Source organism: Sphaerodactylus townsendi, linkage group LG05 (assembly GCF_021028975.2).
Source record: "Sphaerodactylus townsendi isolate TG3544 linkage group LG05, MPM_Stown_v2.3, whole genome shotgun sequence".
NCBI lineage: Eukaryota > Metazoa > Chordata > Lepidosauria > Squamata > Sphaerodactylidae > Sphaerodactylus > Sphaerodactylus townsendi.
In genome coordinates, this window is record NC_059429.1 from 113,854,442 (window position 1) to 113,876,575 (window position 22,134).

The following is a 22,134-nucleotide window of genomic DNA, read 5'->3' on the forward strand; positions in this document are numbered from 1 at the left end:
CACCTTAGGGACCAACAAGATTTTTGAGTTATAAGCTTTCAAGAGTCCAAACTCTCTATGGCACATCTGACAAAGTAAGCTTTGACTCTCAAAAGTTTATATCCTGAAAAATCTTGATGGCCTCTAAGTTGCTACTGTACTTGAATCTAGCTGTTCCAGTTCAGACCAACATGACTACTCTCTGAAAACCACCCAGATCAGGTTGATTTAAAACTCCCTGCTTGATCCTATTATCAACTAAGAGCACTTCAGTCTTATTACCATTTCCAGGAAGTAATTCACAATGTCTACTATCCCAACCCCTGCCTCCCTGCCGACCAATTTTTGACTTCCCCAGGGCCTGGGGACAGCAGGAAACGGCCTGCAAGGAGGCAGGGGGGAGCGGGGGAGAGCTTGGTGGCGTGTGGTTCAGATGCATGCCATTTCGTCACATGACCAAAAGGCATGCACCTCTGGCAGGGGGAGAAGAGACAACTGAATGCTGATCTTGGCACAGCCAAGCACAGCATTCAGTTGGTCTCCCCACTGCCAGTTTCTGAAGCCCTGGAGGATTTGAGAAGTGGCAGACAGGAAGCTGGCAGGGGAGAGACAACGGAATGCTGCTCTTGATGCAGTTGAGAACAGCATTCAATTGCAGTTCTCACAGTGGTTTCTCAAGTTCATGTAAACTTGAGAAGCAGCAATGGAGAGAACTGATTGGGGGGGTGGGCAGAGGTGGGATCCAACCAGTTCTCACCACTACTGTAGAAGTGGTTACTAATTTTTTCTGAGTGCCGAGATGGGGTTACTAAAGCAACCTCCCTGCCCAATAGGAACTGGAGGTGCATGTGTGCGGCGGCGCCACTGTTTGAATCCCACCACCATCGGAACCTGTTATTAAAATTTTTGGATCCCACCACTGGGGGCGGGTGGATAATAAAAACTTGAAAATGTTCAGTAAAAGCCAAATAAAGTCAATGGGTTTCGGCTTTATTTGGCTTTACTGAACATTTCTGGGTTTTTATTATACAAACCTGAAATTTACCAATGATTTTTATCAGTGCTCACTCGAAAGGCTACCCGCACACTCTGTCTACAGAAGCAAGTCCCACTGAATGGTATTATAAAGTCCCATCAAATTGCAGTTGGATTTTCAAGGCCAGAGATGAAGGGGGGGGGAGGGTTCCTGCCATTGCCTGTCTCTGCATAGCAGCTGCAGTCTTCCTGGTGGTCTCCCATTCAACTAGGGCTGACCCTGCTTAGCTTCTGAAATCTGATTAGTGTGGGCTAGTCAGATCTGAGCTCTCAGTGAGTACTCCTAAAGAAAAGTACACATGATTACAGCTTTTGATAGACTGAAGATGGGAGGAACAGGGCAAAAAGGACCTGCAGAAGATTTGCAAGGCAATCAGTCCCCTGGGCTTTTTCACCATTGTAACTTTAGCAGTGGCGTAGTGTTTAAGAGCAGGTGCAGTCTACTCTGGGGTTTGATTCCCCGCTCTGCCACTTTTGCTGTGAAGTCTTATCTGGGGAACTAGATTAATCTGTGCACTCTAACACACGCCAGCTGGGTGACCTTGGGCTAGTCACAGCTCTACGGAGCTCTCAGCCCCACCCATCTCACAGGGTGTTTGTTGTGGGGGGGGGGAAGGAAAAAAAGATTGTAAGCCCCCTTGAGTCTCCTTACAAGAGAGAAAGGGAGGTATAAATCCAAACTCTTCTTCTTCACTAGATCTTCTGGTCTGCTGCATGGGGCAACCTGGGCACGTTGGGAAGAAAGATGAGCTTATACAGCTTACAGATTCTGCTTATTTACAAATGGGAACCTTATGTTTGGCCTAGTTAACTTTCCAATCACCGCTATTCCTAAATCATCCATTGACACTTTAGGGCCTATTTACCTGCCATGCCGTTTTAACTGGTTTAATGGGGTGGATTCTACCCCATAAACTGTTTATGTAATAAACTGGAGTGGGAGGGGTTGTGGCAGTACTCCCCTGTACTACCATCACCTTTTGTGGGGGGTCTCCCAGGTTTTGATCTTCATTCATCGTTACACGCAGCCTGAGAGAAAGACAAAGTGGTCCCTCAGAGACAGACTACAGGAGATTTGCATAGTAGTGACTGCTGCCACACACACCACCACCGCACATTCCACTGCAAACGTCCAAGTACAAGTGCTGGGTGCGCCTGTAGTACGAAAGATGAAAAATATAGAACATAACATTATTTCAATTTGTCTCAAGCAAGCATCTTGTTTTTTCTTTGCAAAATGTGAAGAGGAATTACCAAAATGACAGTTATATGAGAGAGAAATGAGGAGCATCCAGTTCACTGATCTTTCCAGTTTTGTATTGAAGCCAAACCGCAGATGACGGCTTTCCTGGCTGCAGCATTCCAAAACCATATCTTTCCTTGTCAAAGTCCGGGACCTTTGTGTCAGGATCTTTCAGCTCCAGATCAAAATGACTTAAGAGGAGGAAAACACACCTGAAATGATAAAATAATAGGGTCAGCATGGAAGACGTTAGCTTTGTATTGCACCTTAGTATAATGTACTTCTACTCTGTCTCAGGGAGAGATGTCAGGAGATGTGTGAATTAATCCAATCGCGATCTTCTTTGGGCCCTCACTTTGTTTAAATGCTCCAGGGGTCCCAGTATGGGCGTTTTAGCATCACACTTTTTTTTTGTTCCAGAATATGTGCTTAACCGGCATTGATTCCTTTGCCTTTAATAATGCTTAGTTTCAGCCGCTCGATGGCATTTTGCACATGGCCCTGTAGTCAAAAGATCTCTTCCCCTTTGCTTCACGAGTCCCGCAGCTTTGCGGCATCTCACAGGAAATGCGCGTAAAAGCAGACGACCTGATTGGCTTACTTGGCGCATGCGAGTTCCTTGGGGCGGTCCGGGGTGGAAGCTAAACGCTCCTTGCGTCAGGGCCAATTCGCGGAGGGTTACGCTATTCTCGCTGTCATCCGCGTGAGGATCGTGACATTAGGTGGGATGAAACTCTGATTGGTTACGCCGCTAGCTCGGACACATCTCGCGTTGATTGAGACGCGTGATCTCGCCAGCCATTTCATACATCAGTAGGCCCTCGAAGTTCTCGCGTTACCAAGGAGTCGAGGTGTACTGCTACCTGGTTAGTAGAAGGTTGCCCTCACTCAGTTGTGCCTCAGCACTTTGCTGGTACAGAACCGCTTTTGTGGGCATTAATATTCTGATGGAAAGCCATCAGGCTACAGCAATGCCTCCGGACACAGAGTGAGACAGTGAGCTGCTTCTTCTACAGGTTGTGACGCGCTTCTGTACTTGCCACTGGACGAGGAGTCGCTCACCGCTGACAAGCCTTTCATGCACGCTTTACCGGATGTGCATGATAGTTTGCGCGCAGGCTTCTGCACTTTCGCTTCGGTCCAGTGGGCTTAGGCTGGCGCCAGAGTCTCGCTATACTTTGGAGTTTATATGCCGTCAGCTTCCCTTGGCGCCAAGGCCATTGCTGGGTGTACCCGCTTCAAGACCGTGAGCAAGGGACTGGTGGGTATAATCCGCGTGGTCATCATGGAACTATGAGGAATGCATCGCTCAAGAACTTCCGCGATGAGGCAGAGGAACGCTCCAGAGGGATCGTTGACAGCCTAGCACCAGCATTTGAGCGCCAAGACACATGAAGATGCCTGCGCATGCTGCTCGCGTTGCCCTCGAGATGCCAAAGTGGGGATGGCCATTTGGTATCTGGGCCAGTCCCAACTCCCAGGATCAGGGCGCGTAGAAACTGTAGCAGTTTTGGAGTGGGCACCACCACCGGGCTGGTGGCTGTCCATGAATTCTGTGTAAGCCGCGGAAGAACAATCCTGTTCAAGAGGGTTATTGTCCGGGTTTGCGGATCCAGTGGAGAAGGTGGTAGGGCTGGACAGCGGTTTCGATGGCGTTACCAGGTCGCGGCACACTCTCACTTTTTTTGCAGTATATAGCGCAGTCTCTTGGGTCTAGTGGCCCTGAGGTATTTCTGCAGTTTCAATTTTCTGGAGTTCTTGATTACACAGAATCCAGGGCAGTGTGAACATGTTCTACTTTCTTCATTTTATCTCGAAATGGACGGGGAGCTTAATTCCTCGGTGGTGGGTAGGCTTCAACAACGCGTCATCGGGATGCCTTTATGCTTCGCTCCGGAACCGACCAGAGCGGACCGCCCAGGGAATTGTGGGTATGCATATCTAATTTTACTTGGAAGAAAAAAGGGAGCTGTGGGCGTTTGTATCCAGGTCAGAGTGGGCAAAAATGTTGGAACATCTCTGGGGCCAAGTTTTTGGGAGTGAAGGGCTGGGGAAGGTTCCACCCAGGGGCAGATATCCCTACACCGCGGGATCGCGAGGGGTTGAGGCGCAGATATAGCGCTACTTAATTTGTTTTCGCGATTTGAGTATCTTGGGTAAATGGTTTCCAATCCGACACCACTCCTTAAGAGGCTGTTTCTCGCTAAGCGCCTGGCATTACTGTACATCTGTGGGCTGATACAGCTGCCAGGCACTGGGCAACCACGTTCCAGGCAGGTTTATGGTAAGTGAATTTGAGTGCTGCAGCATCTTTTTTAAACTGGGGCCTGTCCTGGCAGTGCCAGCGGTTACCAGGAATGAGGAGCCTCCAGATTTTTAATCCCGAAGGGAGGAGCCATTCAGCCAATTGGCCCTCCAGCCTTTTCTGTATTAAAACAGAGAAGAGAGGAAATGAAGAAAAATTCAGGAGCAAGGATCTCTGATGAGGAGAGTAGCGCCCATGGCAAGGGCATGCGTGCAGAATGCGTCCCCATAAGCGCACTTCCATGTGCCTCACCCCTGCCGCTGTTCCAGAGACACAGAGCAATGAAGCCATGACACTAACTGCTCCTGTTTTTCCCAAACAACCTCCAGGTTATGCTGCCCGGATTTGCCAACATAGGCTTCCCACAGTCAAGGCCGGAGACAATTGATGGGTGCCAGCATACAGATTCTAAACTCCATCCAGACGCCTCGGGCGGACTACATCAACAGGAAGAGGGTTGGCCTCCATTTGTTCTTATGGCTGCTTGCATGATGACAAAGGACGCTTCTCTTTGAGGTGGACATTGGTCACCCCGCAGAAGCCAATGACGCCGCCATTATTTTCAGGGGTTGCCATTTCACACAGGCCATGGACAGGGGTGCTCTTCCCAGTTACGCTAACCCTGTATTGTCCATTCACGCGAGCGTGGCTGTCCTAATCGCTGATTTTGAGTGGGATGGCGCATTTCCCCTTAGCGCGGAGGTGGCTTGTAAAACCAGCCACCTTCATCCAAATTTGAACGCCGATAGAGCTCTGTACATAACAGAAGAATGATATGAGCAGGGCCAGAGATGTGTTGTGGAGCTGCTACCTTCGGGCTGCATTAAAGGGGAGATTAGAGGTGGAAGTGCCTGTGGCACAAGTTGCCCATAAGGGTGGGAGAGGGTTAACTCCCTGGTTTGCCACTCCTTGTGTTTGTTCTACACAACCTATGCTGGTGCTGAAAATCAGGACTCCTCCTCGGAGAGTGAATGATGGACTGGCCCCTGCTAACTCAGGATGGGAAGAGCAGCAGTCCCATCATAGCACTCGACCAGGGTGAGGGGGTCCTACTCTGAGGATCAAAGCATCTGGCAAGGGGGAAGGCTGTGAGGAATGCCCTGGCCACCTACCTCTACTGCAAACCGCTCTGTGCAGCAGGTAGTCTCCTCCGCTCATGTCTTTGGTGTACCATTGGTGTGTGTGCTAATGTGCGTAAAATTTTTTTTATTTTCTCCGTGAATAAAGTTTTTTTTTTTCCACCGGATAAACCAAACCTACACGCCTGCGGGTCTTCAATTCTACCATTGACATCTCCCCTCTCCACTCACACTCGGAGACAGCATCCAGGTGAACCACCTTTCAATTGCTAAAAGGAATTGTCTCATGAGTTGATTAGTGGGTGCACGGGTGCTACCTTTGGGAGGCGGAAAAAAAGATGCGTGGTTTGTACCGGGGAATCACCCTGGAATTCAATGGTCCCTGGGCAAGCTCCAAGATGGGGTCGCGACAGCCCCGACCTATAAAACGCTGGCTTAAAAATTGTATTATTAAGTGAGGTATGTGTGGGAACAGTGAGGCCTTTGCGAGGACTGTGCACCTGAAGTTCATAGGGACACCGCCAGGACTCCTGTTGGGCAGAACGCGATGGATGCTTTGTTTGTTGGGAGCACTCTAACAGCAGCTTTTACAGCCTGTGCGCTGGAGGCATGAGGGACAGGAAGTTCCGTTAAACATGCAACGCTTCACGCCAAGTTTTCCTCGCTAGCTCACTAGGGCTGCCCTTCCAAGGCGCCTGTGCGGGTTTCCTCAAGGTCTATCCCTCGCTAAATTCTATCACCCTTCAGTAACAGTGGGAAAGCACTTAAGGGTCGACTATGTCGCCCTCGTGGGTGTGAACTGGTCGGAAGAGGAGGTGGAGGCGATGATACTGTCTGGGTGATCGTAGCAGGTGGTGTCGCAACCTGGTGGTAGCGGAAGGCTCCCAACAGGAAAATATACTCCGCCTCAGCAAGGCCATGTAGCGGCAAGGAGGGGACAATAAACAGGAGCCCCACTCAGATTCAAGAAAACAAGTGGAAAGCGCTTCAAAAAAAGAGTAAGTAATAATTTTAAAGCTGGAGAAGCCGCCCGCGGTGGAGAACCAAGCTGCCGCTGGGAGGCCAAAAGCACTACTCCCTCACGCGCCAGGCTTGGCTTCATGAAGGCTGGTGGTCCCAGCAGACATCGGAAATGAAGGGGGGTGAGTTTGGTAATTCTTTCACAGCATGCTCTTGCAGTGACAAACCAGTTTCTGGTTTCAAATGCACCTGCTAGCTTTTAATCTGGAGCACCTAACTGAGAACCAACCAATCAGTGAGATTGTGAGTTTAGCTTGAAGGAGTGCGGACTTCTACTTTAGTGTTGTTACAGAGCACTCTGGCGCAATGGGCTGGTCTGCTTGAGCACAACGACAGAGGTGTGTGACTGTGTGGAACGAAAGCAAATCTGCAGGTAGCAAATGCTAATCTTCGCAAAGGTACGGATTTTGAGGTTAATAGCCGGCATTGTGACCACCCCCTGGCCGGTGGTGCACTAAATTTCCCCTGCAACGCTGTGTTGGTGATGTGAAACCTTACCTTTGTCAATTCAGTTCCCCGCGAACAAGCCCAAATGTAATTGCTGTGTTTCATTTCGGCCAGCCCTATATATTTAAAGGTTGTGTCTGATCCAACCACGCTTAAGTGCAGTCTTCTTGAGGGTGGGCAAGTGAGAGGGGAATGTGATGCCCTTTGAGCATGTGCTGCAGTAGAGTGAAGGGGGGCAAAATGGAGGGCACACCTTTTCCCTCTTCCCTTTACCGCACTTCCCTAGTCATGCAAATTAAAGCCGGCATGTGGGAGCACCGCTTATCTCCCTCCCTCGCACATGCATGCTCTCGGGGTCTGGCCTTTATGGTCTAGCTGCAAAGCGCATTTAAAATCATGGTGGAGCGCATTGTGACGTGGAGTGTTCTCAGGCCACCGCCTCTCCCCGTTGCTTGTATTTAAAGTTTTCTACCCATCAACGTGCAGAAAGTTGTTACACTCTTTTAACCAACAGCTGACGCTTTGAAGAGCTAATTCATATTCCCGCCCCACCTTTGAGAAACTTGATGTGTGGAGTCCCATATGGGCAAACTTAAGAACTACAAATCCTTGATAAAGTTAAGACATAGGGGAACTTGGTATCAGCTCTGCCACGCCTACCTCCTTGTCTGGATGGGAGCCCTGAATACGCTGGCCTCTCCCTGTTCAATGACAGCAGGGGCTCTGTTGAATGTGGGAGTGAGTTTTCTAATTTTAAAATTAGATGTAAGGTGGCTATCTGGAGCTTAAAGCCATGCATCCCCCTATTCCCTTCAGTGGAGCAGCTTCACGCACCACCAAAACCAAGTGCTGAGGAGAGGAGCCAGGGGCCACCCAGGTGCAGTGCAGTGAAGATGAGGTGTTTCCACCCAGAAAGTGCCATGTTCTTTTGGGAAGGGTGTTGCCGCTGATGCCAACGCTGTCTATGTTACCGAGAAAGGTGTCATGCATCTTCAAATGCTAACTGGCTCTTCTGCAATCTCTCCATGTTTGCAAGGAATGTCTAGGGACACACAGAGGGGGGCTCTAACCATCGCAGGGCTTCTGCAACAGAAACCACCACATCGCAGTAAAGTTGGCACTCAGACAGAGCCATCGCTGGATGCCAACTGTGTGAGCATGGGAAAACTGGGCCGGGGTTGTTTAAGCTGGTTGGCGGTGTTAGTTAGTACTCTTCTAATGGAGCGGGATGGCTCTTTGGCGGTACTTGAAGAGCTCTGAAGGGGACACAAGCAGCAGGAACTGGTGACCCTCGCCTTGCATCATCTAAATTTTTTTCACTCAGTGTTATATCTTCCATGGTTCCAATTTCTTCAGACAGGGGATCTGGAGCCAGGCTGGCTGTGGCTGAGAAGTGGATGAACAGGAGGAGTGAAGGGGTCAGCCAGGAGGTTCCCCTGGCAAAGCTGGAGGGCTGCAGAGAAGGCAGGCAACCACATGGCGCTGCTGCATACAGCAAACAAGCACTTTAAACTTCCTAACCCATCTCCCCGCTGCCCTCAGTTGGTCTTAGCTGTAAATGCATTGCTTAAATCACACAATAAAGGGTACTCGTACTACGCCAAATGCTTGTGCATATGGTTTATTATCGCTGTTGGTTACATCTCTGCAAAGCAGAGGATTGTTCGTTTTCCATGACCTTTCCTCTCCTGGCAACCAACTCTGAGAGGACAGGCGATGTATAACGCTTTTATAAAACATAAAACAAATTAAACTCTGATGCTTAAAACGCTATCATCACTAGCCTTCCATGCAAAAGCAGGGGGGGTCCTGCCGGTGGTGGTGCAGACAGAGAAAACAGGGGTGGGTGGGTCGCTTGCTGGTTACATCTCTGGTAAAGCAGAGGGATTGTCTGCTTTCCATGACTATCCCTCTCCTTCTGGCAACCCACCACAGAGTGGGCAGTGGCACGTAAAATCTCTTTTAAAAATATTAAACCACTTAACCTTTGATGCTTAAAACGCACATCACTCAGCCTATGTAAAGCGGGGTTCTGGGCTGCAAGGCAGACAGAGAAAACAAGGTGTGGGTGGGTCGTGCTGGTTGGAGCCATATCTCGCAAAGCAGAGGGATTGTCTGCTTTCCACGACCATCCCTTGATGGCAACCTACCACATTGGCTAGGGACGTAGCCCTTTAAAATATTAAAACTAACTAACCTCTGATGCTTAAACGCACATCCATAGCCTATGTAAAAGCAGGGGGGGGGTTCTGCCGCGGTGGCAGACAGAGAAAACAAGGGTGGGTGGGTGGGTGGGACGCTGGTTGGTTACATCTTCGCAAAGCAGAGGGATCGTCTCGTTTCCTTACGACTTCTATCCTCCCGGCAACCTACCTGAGAGGGCAGCCAGCGTGTAGCCTGTTTTAAAAATATAAAACAAATTTAACTCAGATGCCTAAAACGCATTACGCTTTCTAACCTTTTGGCGTAATAGAAGTGGGGGCTTGCCCTGCAGTGGTGGCAGACAGAGAAATAACAGGGGAGGTCCTCTCAGGTCCATTCTTGCTTTGGGCTTCCTCAAGCTTGCGCATTGGTTGTGATTCTTGGCAAGCCACCCGAGTGCAGCACAGCTCAGAGGTCCTCCAACCATCATCAGGTCCTCCACTCAGATGGAAGGGCGCCGCGGGCCTTTCCACACAGGACCTCCAAGTCGGGTATGTCCTCAGCCAGAGTGGGATAAGTCACCGTCGATCTCCAATGAGATTTGTGCCTGGCCAGCAATTTCTGGCCAAGTGGGCAGGCACTGCTGAAACGCTTGGGGCAGGCAAGGCGTTTGTGATGCGACCGCAGGAAAGCAGAGGCTTCCACGAACCCCCCGCAGCACCCTGCCACCAGGAGCCCCATATGCTGCAGCAAAGCCGCTTCACAAGGGTTCGCCGCATTCGCGTCGCCCCTGTCGATGGCCAGCCTCAGCTTACAGCTCCTGTTTTGCTCTGCGCGGCTCTACGAATGACGCCACCTCCCTTTTCCCTTCGCCTATCCTAAGCCTCTCCATTGCTCGACTCTGCTCTACCCCATGGGTTTTCGCGAAAGTCAGCGAAGCACTCCAAACATCGCCGCACACGCCTTCGTCAGCAGTCATTTTGGTGAAGTCGTTCCTTTAATGGGGCAGGGTGTGGAGATTTCCGTAAGAGGACATCGCTAAGTTGAAAGCAGCGTACCATTAGCCAGTGATGGAAGGAACTTTATGAATCCACTGTCATCTACCCTCAGGCTCGCATGGTGGAGACACACTTTCTTGTTGAGCACATGAGCAGATTCTGCATAGGGCATCCCAGGGTTTGCGCAGATAAGCGAATCAGAAACCCTTAGCATTCATTTTGAGAATCGCTGCGAGAGCTCAGTGGGCACGAATGGAGCAGCCCACTTTTTTGCGCATGCTGTCTTCGGTCGCAATGGAGGGTTGTCCTATGCTCTCAGAGTGCCTACCACAAAATCGCTATGGGTTGGGGCCGTGCTCAACGCACCTTCATTTGCAATCTACAGAACTCCAGGATGGTCATGACATCATCTTGCGTCACCAGAGGTGTCTGCAAAGAGAGCTGCCATGAAGGAGAAAGAACATATGCTTCCACTATCACTTTCTTCCTTTGGACAAGACCAACGGAGCTGCTGTGATGCTGTGCATTACCGCTATCAATCGCCCATGTTAATACCACCCTGGCAGGGCGCAGACACGCAGCACCAACATGCAATGCTATTAAGAGTAATCCTGTTGTGGTCACCGCCATGTCCGCTTCAAGCCTGTAGGGACCATTGCTCCTGCATCGCTTCTCCTGGCAGGGAAACCATTGAATGTGCACTGTTGTTTTGGGGCAAATTCCATCAAGAACAAGCAGTTCTTTAACCCGCCCCACTTTGGCTATACACGACTGTGATGGAGGATGTCGCAACACCGCCAGCACATGGCCTACACCCTCAGCAGGTGGCCAAACAGCCAATGAACTCTCACCACTCATCTGCATAGGGATTCATGGCATCGCCCTCTGGAGAATTGCTGATTTCTGAGGTGGAAACTGTTGGCTTAAAAAGCTTACAAGTTCAGTAGCTGGGCGTTGCAGAACCGCTGACCGTTATGAGGAGGGAGAATTCGAGGATTCACCCTGTAGTCCACTGCACTGTGCAACAACAGCTACAGCTGGAATGCAAGCATTCTGCACATCCGCATCTAGCAGAGAAATAGACATGAAATGGGACCACAGTTAAACCAACCCAGAAGTGAAGCTGCTAGTAGAGTCTGGAGTGCCCCATCACAAGAGAGGCAATAACAGAGCAAGCGCCGTATCCGGGTATCAGGCAGAAGCATAGGAAACCTCACCGGATGTAGGGGATGGGTGGAAACCTGCAGGTCTCAAGGCTTCATGGTCTCCAAAGTCTCTTGCTCCCAACGCTGAATCCTCGCGTCGCCAGTTTGAGAAGCGTCACTTGACGCGATCTCTGTCGGAGCTGATGCGGGGTTGATTCCGTCCCCCCCCAACATCTGCTCGAAGCTCATAGAAGGGCATCGCCCAGGCCCATTCCCTGAAGTGTTGTTGTGCTGGTGTATCCGCTTAAAGTCCTTTTCAAAGTCTTTGCTCTTCATTCTGTACCCTAACGGACGCCCTGTTGTGCCCCTTTCACAAGATTTGATCTGCCACCCTTCAAACACGCCCAGTTGCGGTATCGAGGGACTTTCAGCGAAGCTGAACTTCCTCTTTTCCCCACACGGCAATGAGGTCCTTCGCCTCCTCCGCCGCCATGATACGCCTTACCCTGACTTCACCGAAATGGCGGCCGATTGTTTGTGCGCTGAAGTTTCCTCCCCATCCCGCTAACGACTCTTTCAAACGCTACTGCTGTAATCTGGCAGGAAACGAAAGCTGACGAAGTCACCGTGTTGGGCAAATATCACCGCGTAACGGGCCACAGAGGTTCGGTGGGTCGAAATGCAAGGCTTAATAACGCACGTAATCCGTATGAGGGGGGGAGGTTGTGCGAGATGCAAAAGGAACAGCGAAAGCAGCCAGAATCTCGCCGCGACCCCATTGATGGATCAAATTGCCACACGCTGGGCGAACCCTCGCTGCTCGATCCACTTTCGCCCAATATTTGTTTCGCTAATCCAGTGTTCAAATTTGGGGAAACCATGCTTCCAAAAGCCGTAATGTAAGTATCGGTTTAATAAGGAAAATGTGGAACAACGGCCGGAATGTGGCACGTGCGGGTCGCACCATTCTCGCTAAGGTGTGCTGAACAGATGTGTGATACTGCGACGACCTCACATGCCAGATCTGCAACAAACAGTGTGTGCGAAAACGCCCAGTGACTGCCTTCCCCCTTCCAATTCTCTTCTAGCCTTACAGAATCTTAATCTGATTTAAGCACCACTTTCATCAAAACCATTATTGCCTGCACTGTTAAACATCAAACTTTGGGAAAAAAAGGCCATTTATATTGAAAAAAGGCCATTTATATTATATTTAAGTGGTGCTTAAATAAGATTCTCTAATGCTAAAAGAGAATCTGCACTATTTTCCCTGGTGGAAACAGGATTCTTTCACTTTCGCAGCATGACTCACAACCACACTGTCATTTTCCCCTGAGACAGAGTATAGCCTTTTATCATTAAATAGAAAGATACAAAGAACTTAAGAGTCTGTGAATGGGACTGTGGACTTAAAATGCTGATTGGTGGTACCACAGAATTGATTATTAAGTTAATCATGAGGGGCAGTCAGATCCAACGCATGTTTATTTATGAGCAAGCCTGTTTATGCTGTGGAGTTTCCTGTCATGTAATTACAGATTAGTCTGCAAGCTAAATCCCATTTACAACAATGAGATTTTACTGAAACTGGCATTTTAAAGGTATATCTGACTGCATCCTTGGTCTGCTGTTTATTGGTACATTTGAAATGCTCCTCACTAATTGGCAGGATATTACAGATGACCCTCCTACCATGTGGTATTTTAACAGGTGGAATAAGTTCATTACTACTTGGTAAATATTCAGCCAATGTCATTGATTACATACCAGGGAAGAATGTAATCCTATCTGATGTGTAATCACTTGGTAACAGGGTTCCCCTGAGAATTGTCAGTAAAAAGGATTTCAACATACAGGTGAATAGCACACCTTGGCTGCTGAATACAAGTCTTTGAAAATAAAGAGATGGTAGCCAAACAGGCCCAAATCAAAAGCATGAACGAAGAGCCATATATCACACCTTTCACTGGGACCAACCAATATCCCAAACAACAATGTACAGGTTTTTGAGTTCTCCAGAACTCTTCATCAGATTGGATGTTTAAAAAATAATTTGGGGAGAGGGGGTAAGAGAAACAAGTCTCTATCTTGGACCTTGTCTCATCAGGATCTTTTGTTAAATGCTCAGCCGACATGCAGATGTGAAACTGAGGTTAGGTTGCCTTCCTGGAAGAAGCAGCAAAACAAAGAAACAAATAAACCAAAGAAGAAAAAAGCATCCCACTGAAAATATAAACTCCCATAGTCGATCAAATGTCTCTTTAACCATCGGTATGTAATACCGCCAGTTGTTTTTGCAGTTCTATATTTGCTGAAGAATATGTCACGTAAGCAACCCCAACCTTATGAAGCAACCTCGAAGCACCCAAAAGTTTGCCCTTCGTTCTCGTTTCGTTTCCATTGGTTCTGGTGTAGAATGAAGCTTTTGGTCAAACTGGAAGTGCTTATAAATAGAAATGCAACTCACTTCTATTCGCTTTACAATCTGTTAGCTGTTGCCTCCTACTCTTCTTTTGGTTTTCTTCGGCTGTTTTGTGCGTATTTTGAACAGCTAATTGCTTTAGACAGACCACTTTCATCTCTTGCTATCAGCTTTCATTCTCTGCCACTGCGTCAGAGAGCACAAAAAGAACAAGCGGCGGCGCTGTTGAACATTGTTATGACTTCACCCTCGTATATATTCGAATTTTGGTTTATTTGATTTTATTTAGTTGGTTTCTGTCCCACTCTTCAAATGCCTCCCAGGGCAGGTTACAACCTTCTAAAAATGCTTCTCACATTACAATAAAAAGAGCATCATATACAGATAAAAATTCTAAAAGTATACCTAAAACAAAAACATCCCTGAAAACATACCTGAATCATGCCAAAACCATGCCTAAAACCAAAACATGCCTCAAAAATACATACCTAAAAATACCCTAACACTCCCAGTTGCAGGTGGAGGTCAAATTGCTATATTGTCACAGTAGTAGACACTATTCACACTCTAAAACAGTGGTTCTCAACCTGTGGGTCGCGACCCCTTTGGGGATCTAACGACCCTTTCACAGGGGTCACCTAAGACACTCTGCATTAGTGTTCTTCATCTGTAAAATGGATAAATGTTAGGGTTGGGGGTCACCACAACATGAGGAACTGTATTGAAGGCATTAGGAAATGCTCCAGAAATGCTGAGGTCCCTTCCCCAAATCTCCAGAAATGTCCCAACCTGGGTTGCCACCAGCGCACAAGGGCAGCATTTAGCTGTATTGGAGCTAAGAATAGGAACAGAGCTGGTTGCTATGTATTCATGCTTTCACTTCCCACCTCCTCCTTTGAAACTCTGTCATACCAGGAAGTTTTGAATCCAGCTCCCTTTTGTTTGAATTGAATGCTGACCCTGTGGCAAACTGCAGTTTGTTTACACCCTATTAAACTGGTGTCCTAAAGTTAGGCTTGATATCAGTTTAGAACCCTGGATTGGATGGAACAAAGAAATTCCCATTGGCTGAAACTCATCAACTCTGTGCATTGGATAAAGCTCATATTGGATTAAATTATCTTCAGTCCTTACAGTGCCACTGAACTCCTGTTTAGTTTTGCTACAATACACTAACTTCCCCTCTGTAATCCCTTCCGTAGCTACTCCTCTATATCGAATCAAAGAGTTGGAAGAGACCACAAGGGCCATCTAGTCCAACTGCTTGCCATGCAGGAACACACAATCAAAGCACTCCCAACAGATGGCCATTCAGCCTGTCTAAAAACCTCCAAAGAAAGAGACTCCACCATCCTCCAAGGCAGCGTAGTCCACTGTTGAACAGCCCTGACATCAGGAAGTTATTAATGTTTAGATGGAATCTCTTTTCTTGTAGTTTGAGTCCATTACTCAGTGTCCCAGTCTCTGGACCAGCAGAAAATAAGCTTGCTCCCTCACCAACATGACATCTCTTCAAATATTTAAACATGGCTATCATGTCACCCCTTCACCTTCTTCTCCAGACTAAACATACCCAGCTCCTTAAGTCTCTCCTCATAGGACATAAATTCCAGACCTTTTACCATTTTGGTCGCCCTCCTCTGTAATCCCTTTCACCACATGTTTCTCCAAAGGAGACAGTCTTTCTCTTAGGAAATAAATCTTTCTCTGTTGGACAAAGTCTCTGTATCAAAGACAGAGGCTAAGGGAAGGAGTCACAATATCCAAATCTTACTATTTGCTGCCAGATTGGGACTGAGAAAAGGAAGGGGCAGTTGTTAAGCTTTTGGTAGGATACAGTGTTGGCTGGTGAACTTCACAAAATTCAGCATGGGGGCAGGGAGAGTATAATTTGTGCAGATTTGATCTATGGGACCAGACAGGCTGTCCATAAAACACAAATATCAATTTTGTAATAAATAAATAAAAATGAACTATTTTAATAATGGATTAAATCCATATCCTCACAGATAAAAAATTAAAATGGAAGTGGAAAAACATTTAATTTTTTTGGTTTTGTTTATGAGAGCGATCTGATTTCTGCGATAATCCCAGGCTGGAATCTGTGGTTCTATACTGGAACAGAGAGGCAGGCAATTTGTCAATGACCCCTAGCCACTTACAGTTTGATGCTGTTGACTGCATAGAACTTTCCAATACAGACATTTATTCCTGCTCCCCAGGGCATGTTGTAATACTTGAGCTTTTCCCCTTCTTTATAGAAATCTGTTTTTTCTGTACCGTCTGAATTGAGGAATCTGTCATATTTGAATTTCTGTAAAAATAAGAAGAATACAGTGAGGCAACCCTTCCTGCAATTTGAAGTTTTAACTCCTGTGAGACACAGGTTAGATGTTGAGAGACGAAGGTCTTTTCTGCATAACACAAATCAAACATCTTGCAGATGTATTTTAAAAAAAACATTTTGGCTTTTTTTGTTAGCACAGTGTGGACAAATAAACCATTGCCAACTGAAACAGTTCTTTCTCAGCTTTCCCCACCCCTGCTCAAGCTCTTACTTTCATTTTTGCAGCAGATTGCGCCTGTCATTTTCTGCAAACTTCAGGAGTCTCCATACAGCTACCGCTATTTGCAAATTGTTCCCATGGAGGTTTCCTCTGCTAGCAGCTCATCTGCTTGCTATTTCCGTCTAAAAAGTCTGCGGAGGACAGGTCTATCCATTGCTGCTTAATGGGAGGAAGACCAGCCCTCCAAGTGGCTGCAATTCATAGATGGTGTAGTCATAGCTACAAAGGCACCTCCCTCAAAACAAAACAACAACAAAAATAAACAACAACACATACTCAGGATTGCCAGGGAAAACACACTTTGTTTCTGAACATTTTAGACAGAAATAGCAAGCAGATGAGCAGCAGTGGCATAGTGGTTAAGAGCAGGTGCATTCTAATCTGGAGGAACCAAGTTTGATTCCCAGCTCTGTCGCTTGAGCTGTGGAGGCTTATCTGGGGAATTCAGATTAGCCTGTGCACTCCCACACACGCCAGTTGGGTGACCTTGGGCTAGTCACAGCTTTTCGGAGCTCTCTCAGCCCCACCCACCTCACGGGGTGTTTGTTGTGAGTGGGGAAGGGCAAGGAGATTGGAAACCCCTTTGAGTCTCCTACAGGAGAGAAAGGGGGGATATAAATCCAAACTCTTCTTCTTCTTCTAGCAGAGGAAATCTCTGTGGGAACAGTCTGCAAATGGCGGCAGCAGCATTGAGGTTCCTGAAGCTTGCAGAAAATGGTTGGCGCATTCTGCTGCAAAAATGAGAGAGCTCGAGCATGGGGTAGGGGGAAGGCAGGAAAAATAAACAGAAATTGCTCTGTGTAGGCAAGGGTAAAGTCTTCAGCTTACTCTGGGGAAAAATATCCCTAGTTCAGTGACTTTTGAAAAACCGAGATTGGGAGAAAAAAACTTGACCTGGACATGTCTTGGGGGAGAAAGCTGCTCAGAGTTATGCCCCAAAACACTTTTTATAATGTCCTCAAGACGTTTTATTTGTGTTGTGCAGAAAGGCCCAATGTGATGGAATGATTAGAGTGTTGGACTAAGATACCATCTGGACTGGCACTGATGCCAGGGTGTGTGTGTGTGCGTGTCATGCTGGCTCCCCATTTTTGACCTCCCTCCTGTAGATTGCACCTTTAGTGTGCCAAAGTTCTGTATGTTAGATGCTCCTGGATTTGAATCTAACTCTTTTACTACAAACCAATATGGCCACCCTTTGAAGCTAGCTAGATTACTTGGAGTTTCCTCTTTGCCACAGGAAAAAAGGAACCCAAGAATTTCCTTCTTTCCTGGGATGGAAGTAGGCACTGAGCAACCTTACATACAATAATGTAAAAAGACTTGCATAACTCAAACGCCAGCGTCACTTCTGCTGTTAACAGGCTCTGGGAGGCTGTGCATAAGAGGAAGCAAAAATATTTTTTCTTCTGTCAACAAAGAGAAAACTGATAAGGGAGCAGAGCTGAAACTTAGAGGAACCGAGGAAGCCACAGAACTATATTTTTTTAAAAATGCACTAGGTTGCCACAGTAACAGGCAAGGAGGAATTCCATTCATCATAATAAATCAGCACTGGCTCTCATTTGCTATTGTTTACCCAATTCCATTTTTAGGTCTTAAATACATATCCAGAGAATTACTATTTTTGCTTCTGGGAAGGTTTGCAAGCACCATGCTTGCGAGCAAATAATATTTCTCAGTGCATTTTGCACATGGCTGATTTTCCTTGCGTGTGCCGTCAAGCGATTTCAGATCTAACTTCACTTGCAGAACTTTCTCATTGTCTGATACAGGGATTGTCCAGGATTTTGCAAATTTAGTGATCAGGGTTCGGAGTAATGTTTATACATACGAAAAGCAACTTTTTGTGATTCAGATGCAGAATTTCATGGTGCATAGGTGTATATGCCTACACAGCCACTTCTGCAATGTTTGAAATGTACACACAGAACTACTGGGAGGGAAGGCCGCATTCTACAGCCTGATCTCATCAGATCTCAGAGCCGAAGCAGGGTCAGTACTTGGAAGGGAGACCTCTAAAGAAGACCGCAGAGGAAGGCAAAGACAAACCACCTCTGCTTTTCACTTGTCTTGGAAGCCCCTGGTTGGAGCTAACAGCACTTCGTGCGCACACACTAACACTCACACTCTCACACACAGAGCTATTGTACATTTGCGTTTCTGGAAGTATAATAACAAAGATATGGTAATTCCACAGAGAGGAAAAAGTGAACAAAGTACCTCTTGTCTATCTTACAACACCAGATTCTTTGACACAGTAGATTCAGGACAGACCAAAGAAAGCTTAACCAATAATAAAATGGTGGAATTCCCTGCCAATGGACATAGTGACAGCCACCAGCCTTTACAAGGGGATCAGACAGATCCAGTTCCCCATAAATGGCTGCTAGTCACAGTGACTAAAAAGAACTTCCGCACTGAGAAGCAGCAAACCACTGAATATCTAGTGCTGGGACTGGGAGGCAGCAATAGGAGAAGGCCTTTGCCTCTGCACCCTATTTGTTGGTCCTCTAAAGCAACTGATTGGCTGCTGTGGGACATAGGATGCTGGACTAGATGTACCATTACTCTGGTCCAGCATGGTTCTTCTTCTCTTCCTGGTAAACGAAGCAAGCATTAATATAGTCAGGGCACTTTTGTAGAGCAGACCAGTCAAGTAGATTCAGCACACCCAAGATTCATAAGCCTTATGGAATTAGACCCACCCTTTTGCTTCTCTCCACCAGTCCAAATAGAAGGGGGGTGATTTGTGAGGTCAGACTGGGCAATACCACCCAAAATGTGAACTGCAGAGAAAGTTCTGCCCACTGCACTTTCTGTGCCTGCATCTATTGTTAGTACTCGGATTGTTAGTCATCATCTTTTTATAGAAGGCACTCAACATTAACAGGTGCAATGTGGGTTTTCCAGGCTGTGTGGCCACGGTCTGGTGTTTTTTTGTCCTAACATTTCACCCCCATCTATGACTGGCACCTTGAAGATGCCAGCCATAGATGCAGATGAAATGTTAGGAGCAAAAACTACCAGACCGTGGCCATGCAGCCTGGGCTAAACAAAGCACTCTCTGGGGCACCCAAACCGTCTCCAAATACTGCTGAAAATCCTTGGCCTTGTCTCTTTCTCTTCTTGGGTTCTGAGGTTTCAAGCACATATTAATCTATCTTCCTACTCTTGGGGACTAGACATGTATGTTTTTAAAAGGAAGCTGAAATCCTTAGGATACTAGATTCCACAGCAGGTTGCAATTTCTATGCAATGATGTGCATGAAAAACCCTGGAATGTGGACAATCCTGCCCTGAGGGGATCGTTTCTTTTCAGGCATCGTTCTGTGACAATATTATAGTGTTTCATTTTTTTCGGAATGCAATTATATAGCAGGTTCAAGGTTGCTGCACTTTGCGTTCTCAGTTGTATAGGCTTAGACAAGCCACACTGTGAAAGGAATCTGCAGAGGAGACTGTCACAAAGACCATGATTCAGAGTGGCACAAGTTACCTCTGGTTCCTCATAGATTTCAGAGTCCATCTGAGGGCTTATGAAAGGAAACAGGCAAAGTCTATCTCCCTTTCTCAGGCTGTACTCTCTGCCGCTTGCCAGTCTCAGAGGCATGTCTTGAAGGACTTCTCGGCTGATGAAAGGAGCCGCAGTCAAACGCAGGGTTTCACTCAATAAGCTGTCTGTACAAACAAGAGAACCAAAGAGGAGAATTATTGCATCCGATAAACATGCAGGAGAAAACGTTGCAGGTGGCTGTCTTTACATGGAGGATTGATCAATTTCCAACAGTACAAATCGTTTAACAAAACGCTGCCCTGTCATGGCTTCGAAAATCCTTCAGAAATGTCTTTAATTTTTCCTCAGAAACTAAACAATAGTTTCCTCAGAAACTAAACAAGAAAAGAAAAGAAAGATGATGTCTGACAATCTCTTTTCTTTTGGGATCTGATTCTCCTTATTTTATTTAAAACATTTTAAAGCTGCCCTTTCACCCAACTTAAAGTCCCCAAGGCAACTAACAAAGAAAGCATCAGATTAAAACACATATATGGACCCAATTAAATAGTGTAACTCCCTCAAATACCTCAGGATTACCTTAATTGAGACTCTAAATTGGGATATCCACGTGGCAACTATCAAGTCCTCTGCAACATGGATGGTAGGGTCTATCTTAAGGTTTTATTACACAAAGGGAGGCTTTCTTGTTGATCTTGCCTTAAAACTATTTAAAATTTCAAATATATAGAAAAAAATTAAAACAAAGCACACAAGCACATGAATGGGAGGAAGGGTCAATGAGAATAAGTGAGGGAATGCCAGACAAAATAGAAAAGTCTTTACCCACTGGAGGAAGACAATAATAGGAAGAAACAGATTCCTTGGGGAGGGAATTCCATAATTTGCTACAACTACAAAGTAGGTTAGGGTTGTCAGTTGTGATCTGGAAACCAGCAGGAGATTGGGGAGGTTGTTTGCAAAAATGTGAGGTTACATCTAAGAAAAATCTAGAAGTGACACTAGTACTTTCTAGGATTCGCTAGAAACTCTATGATTGTATTGGTGGCAATTTTTAAAGATTATTTTTCTCCCACCAGATGCATGAGGAACTGGGAGTTAGCAGAAATATCCGTTAGAACCACAGAATCATAGAGTTAGAAGAGACCGAGCAGGCCAGAATTATACTGATTCTGGCAAAGAAATTTTAGTTCTCAGATCAAACCATCAGAATTCAGGTTGTTGTAAAAAGTGGGTGACTTGTCCTATCCCTTTACCACATATTCCTGTATGATCTGAAGGGAAAAATCTTGAATACTTGGGATTCAGTATTTCTTTGGCCAAATTATTACCTCATCGTGTATCTTCCCACTTCCTCAGGATCTGAGAATTACTGTCAGGAAGATCTTCCTAATGTTTAGGTGGAATCTCTTTTTCCTGCACGAATCCATTACTCCTGGTCCTAGTCTGGAGCAACAGAAAACAAGCTTGCTCCACTGTCAACTTACCAACACTGGCACTTTTTAACGAATTCACCTAATCCCTGTGTAAAGTCAATTAAACTACTATTCATATTATTAATACAAAGTCTGCCTAGAATGCTAAGGAATTTCTTCATGTGATCCCACACACAGGCCAATAAGCATCAAGAAATGTTAGTGAGAAGGGAGGTCAGTACTCAGACTAAGATATTCCTGCAAAGAAGTTGAAAAAAGAGAGTCCATTGAAATTATGCTCAGGTGTACTGGGGAAATCCAATGGTCTTGGGGGCATGCAAGAAGGTTGGGAATATTCTAAAGAAGAAGGTATGATGGATGAAGAACACTTTTCAAGATTCAGTAGGAACAGGGGGACACGGAACTATTTCTTGCCAGAAATACCAGGCAGCCCAAAACAAGCTCTGAAGGTTAAATTACTAACCAAAAATTGGTGTGTGGTCCAGAATCTCGTGGCTGGTCATCTGCACTTGTCCAGTTGTTTGTGTTCTTGTTCTAAATATTCCCTCCATTTCACCTTGAATTGCTGCCCTGGCTGAGGGATGTTTTAAAAGGAAAAGCAGAAGCCAGAAGACAGCAGGTCCTGCATTGCTCTAAAAATACCAAAACAGGAAACCAGTCATTTTTAAAGGCTCATGTACCAGTAACAGCATCCCCTTTATTACACAGAAGCAAAGGCCCATCAGTGTAAATATCATCTTCATTAAAGAAGAACATTTATTTCATCCTAATGTGAAAGGTTTGAGTTCAGAAATTAACA

General features: G+C 46.4%; 1 protein-coding gene across 1 annotated transcript in view; it reads right to left on the minus strand.

Moving 5' to 3' along the window:
* Positions 1-1,614: 1,614 nt before the first annotated feature.
* The window catches only part of PTGIS (prostaglandin I2 synthase), a 54,943-nt gene continuing 34,423 nt past the window's right edge, over positions 1,615-22,134 (minus strand). Inside the window, 4 exon segments of the mRNA XM_048497897.1 lie at positions 1,615-2,469; positions 15,978-16,129; positions 19,882-20,063; positions 21,799-21,967. Coding sequence (XP_048353854.1) covers positions 2,280-2,469; positions 15,978-16,129; positions 19,882-20,063; positions 21,799-21,967 — 693 coding nt within the window. The 3' untranslated portion in view covers positions 1,615-2,279.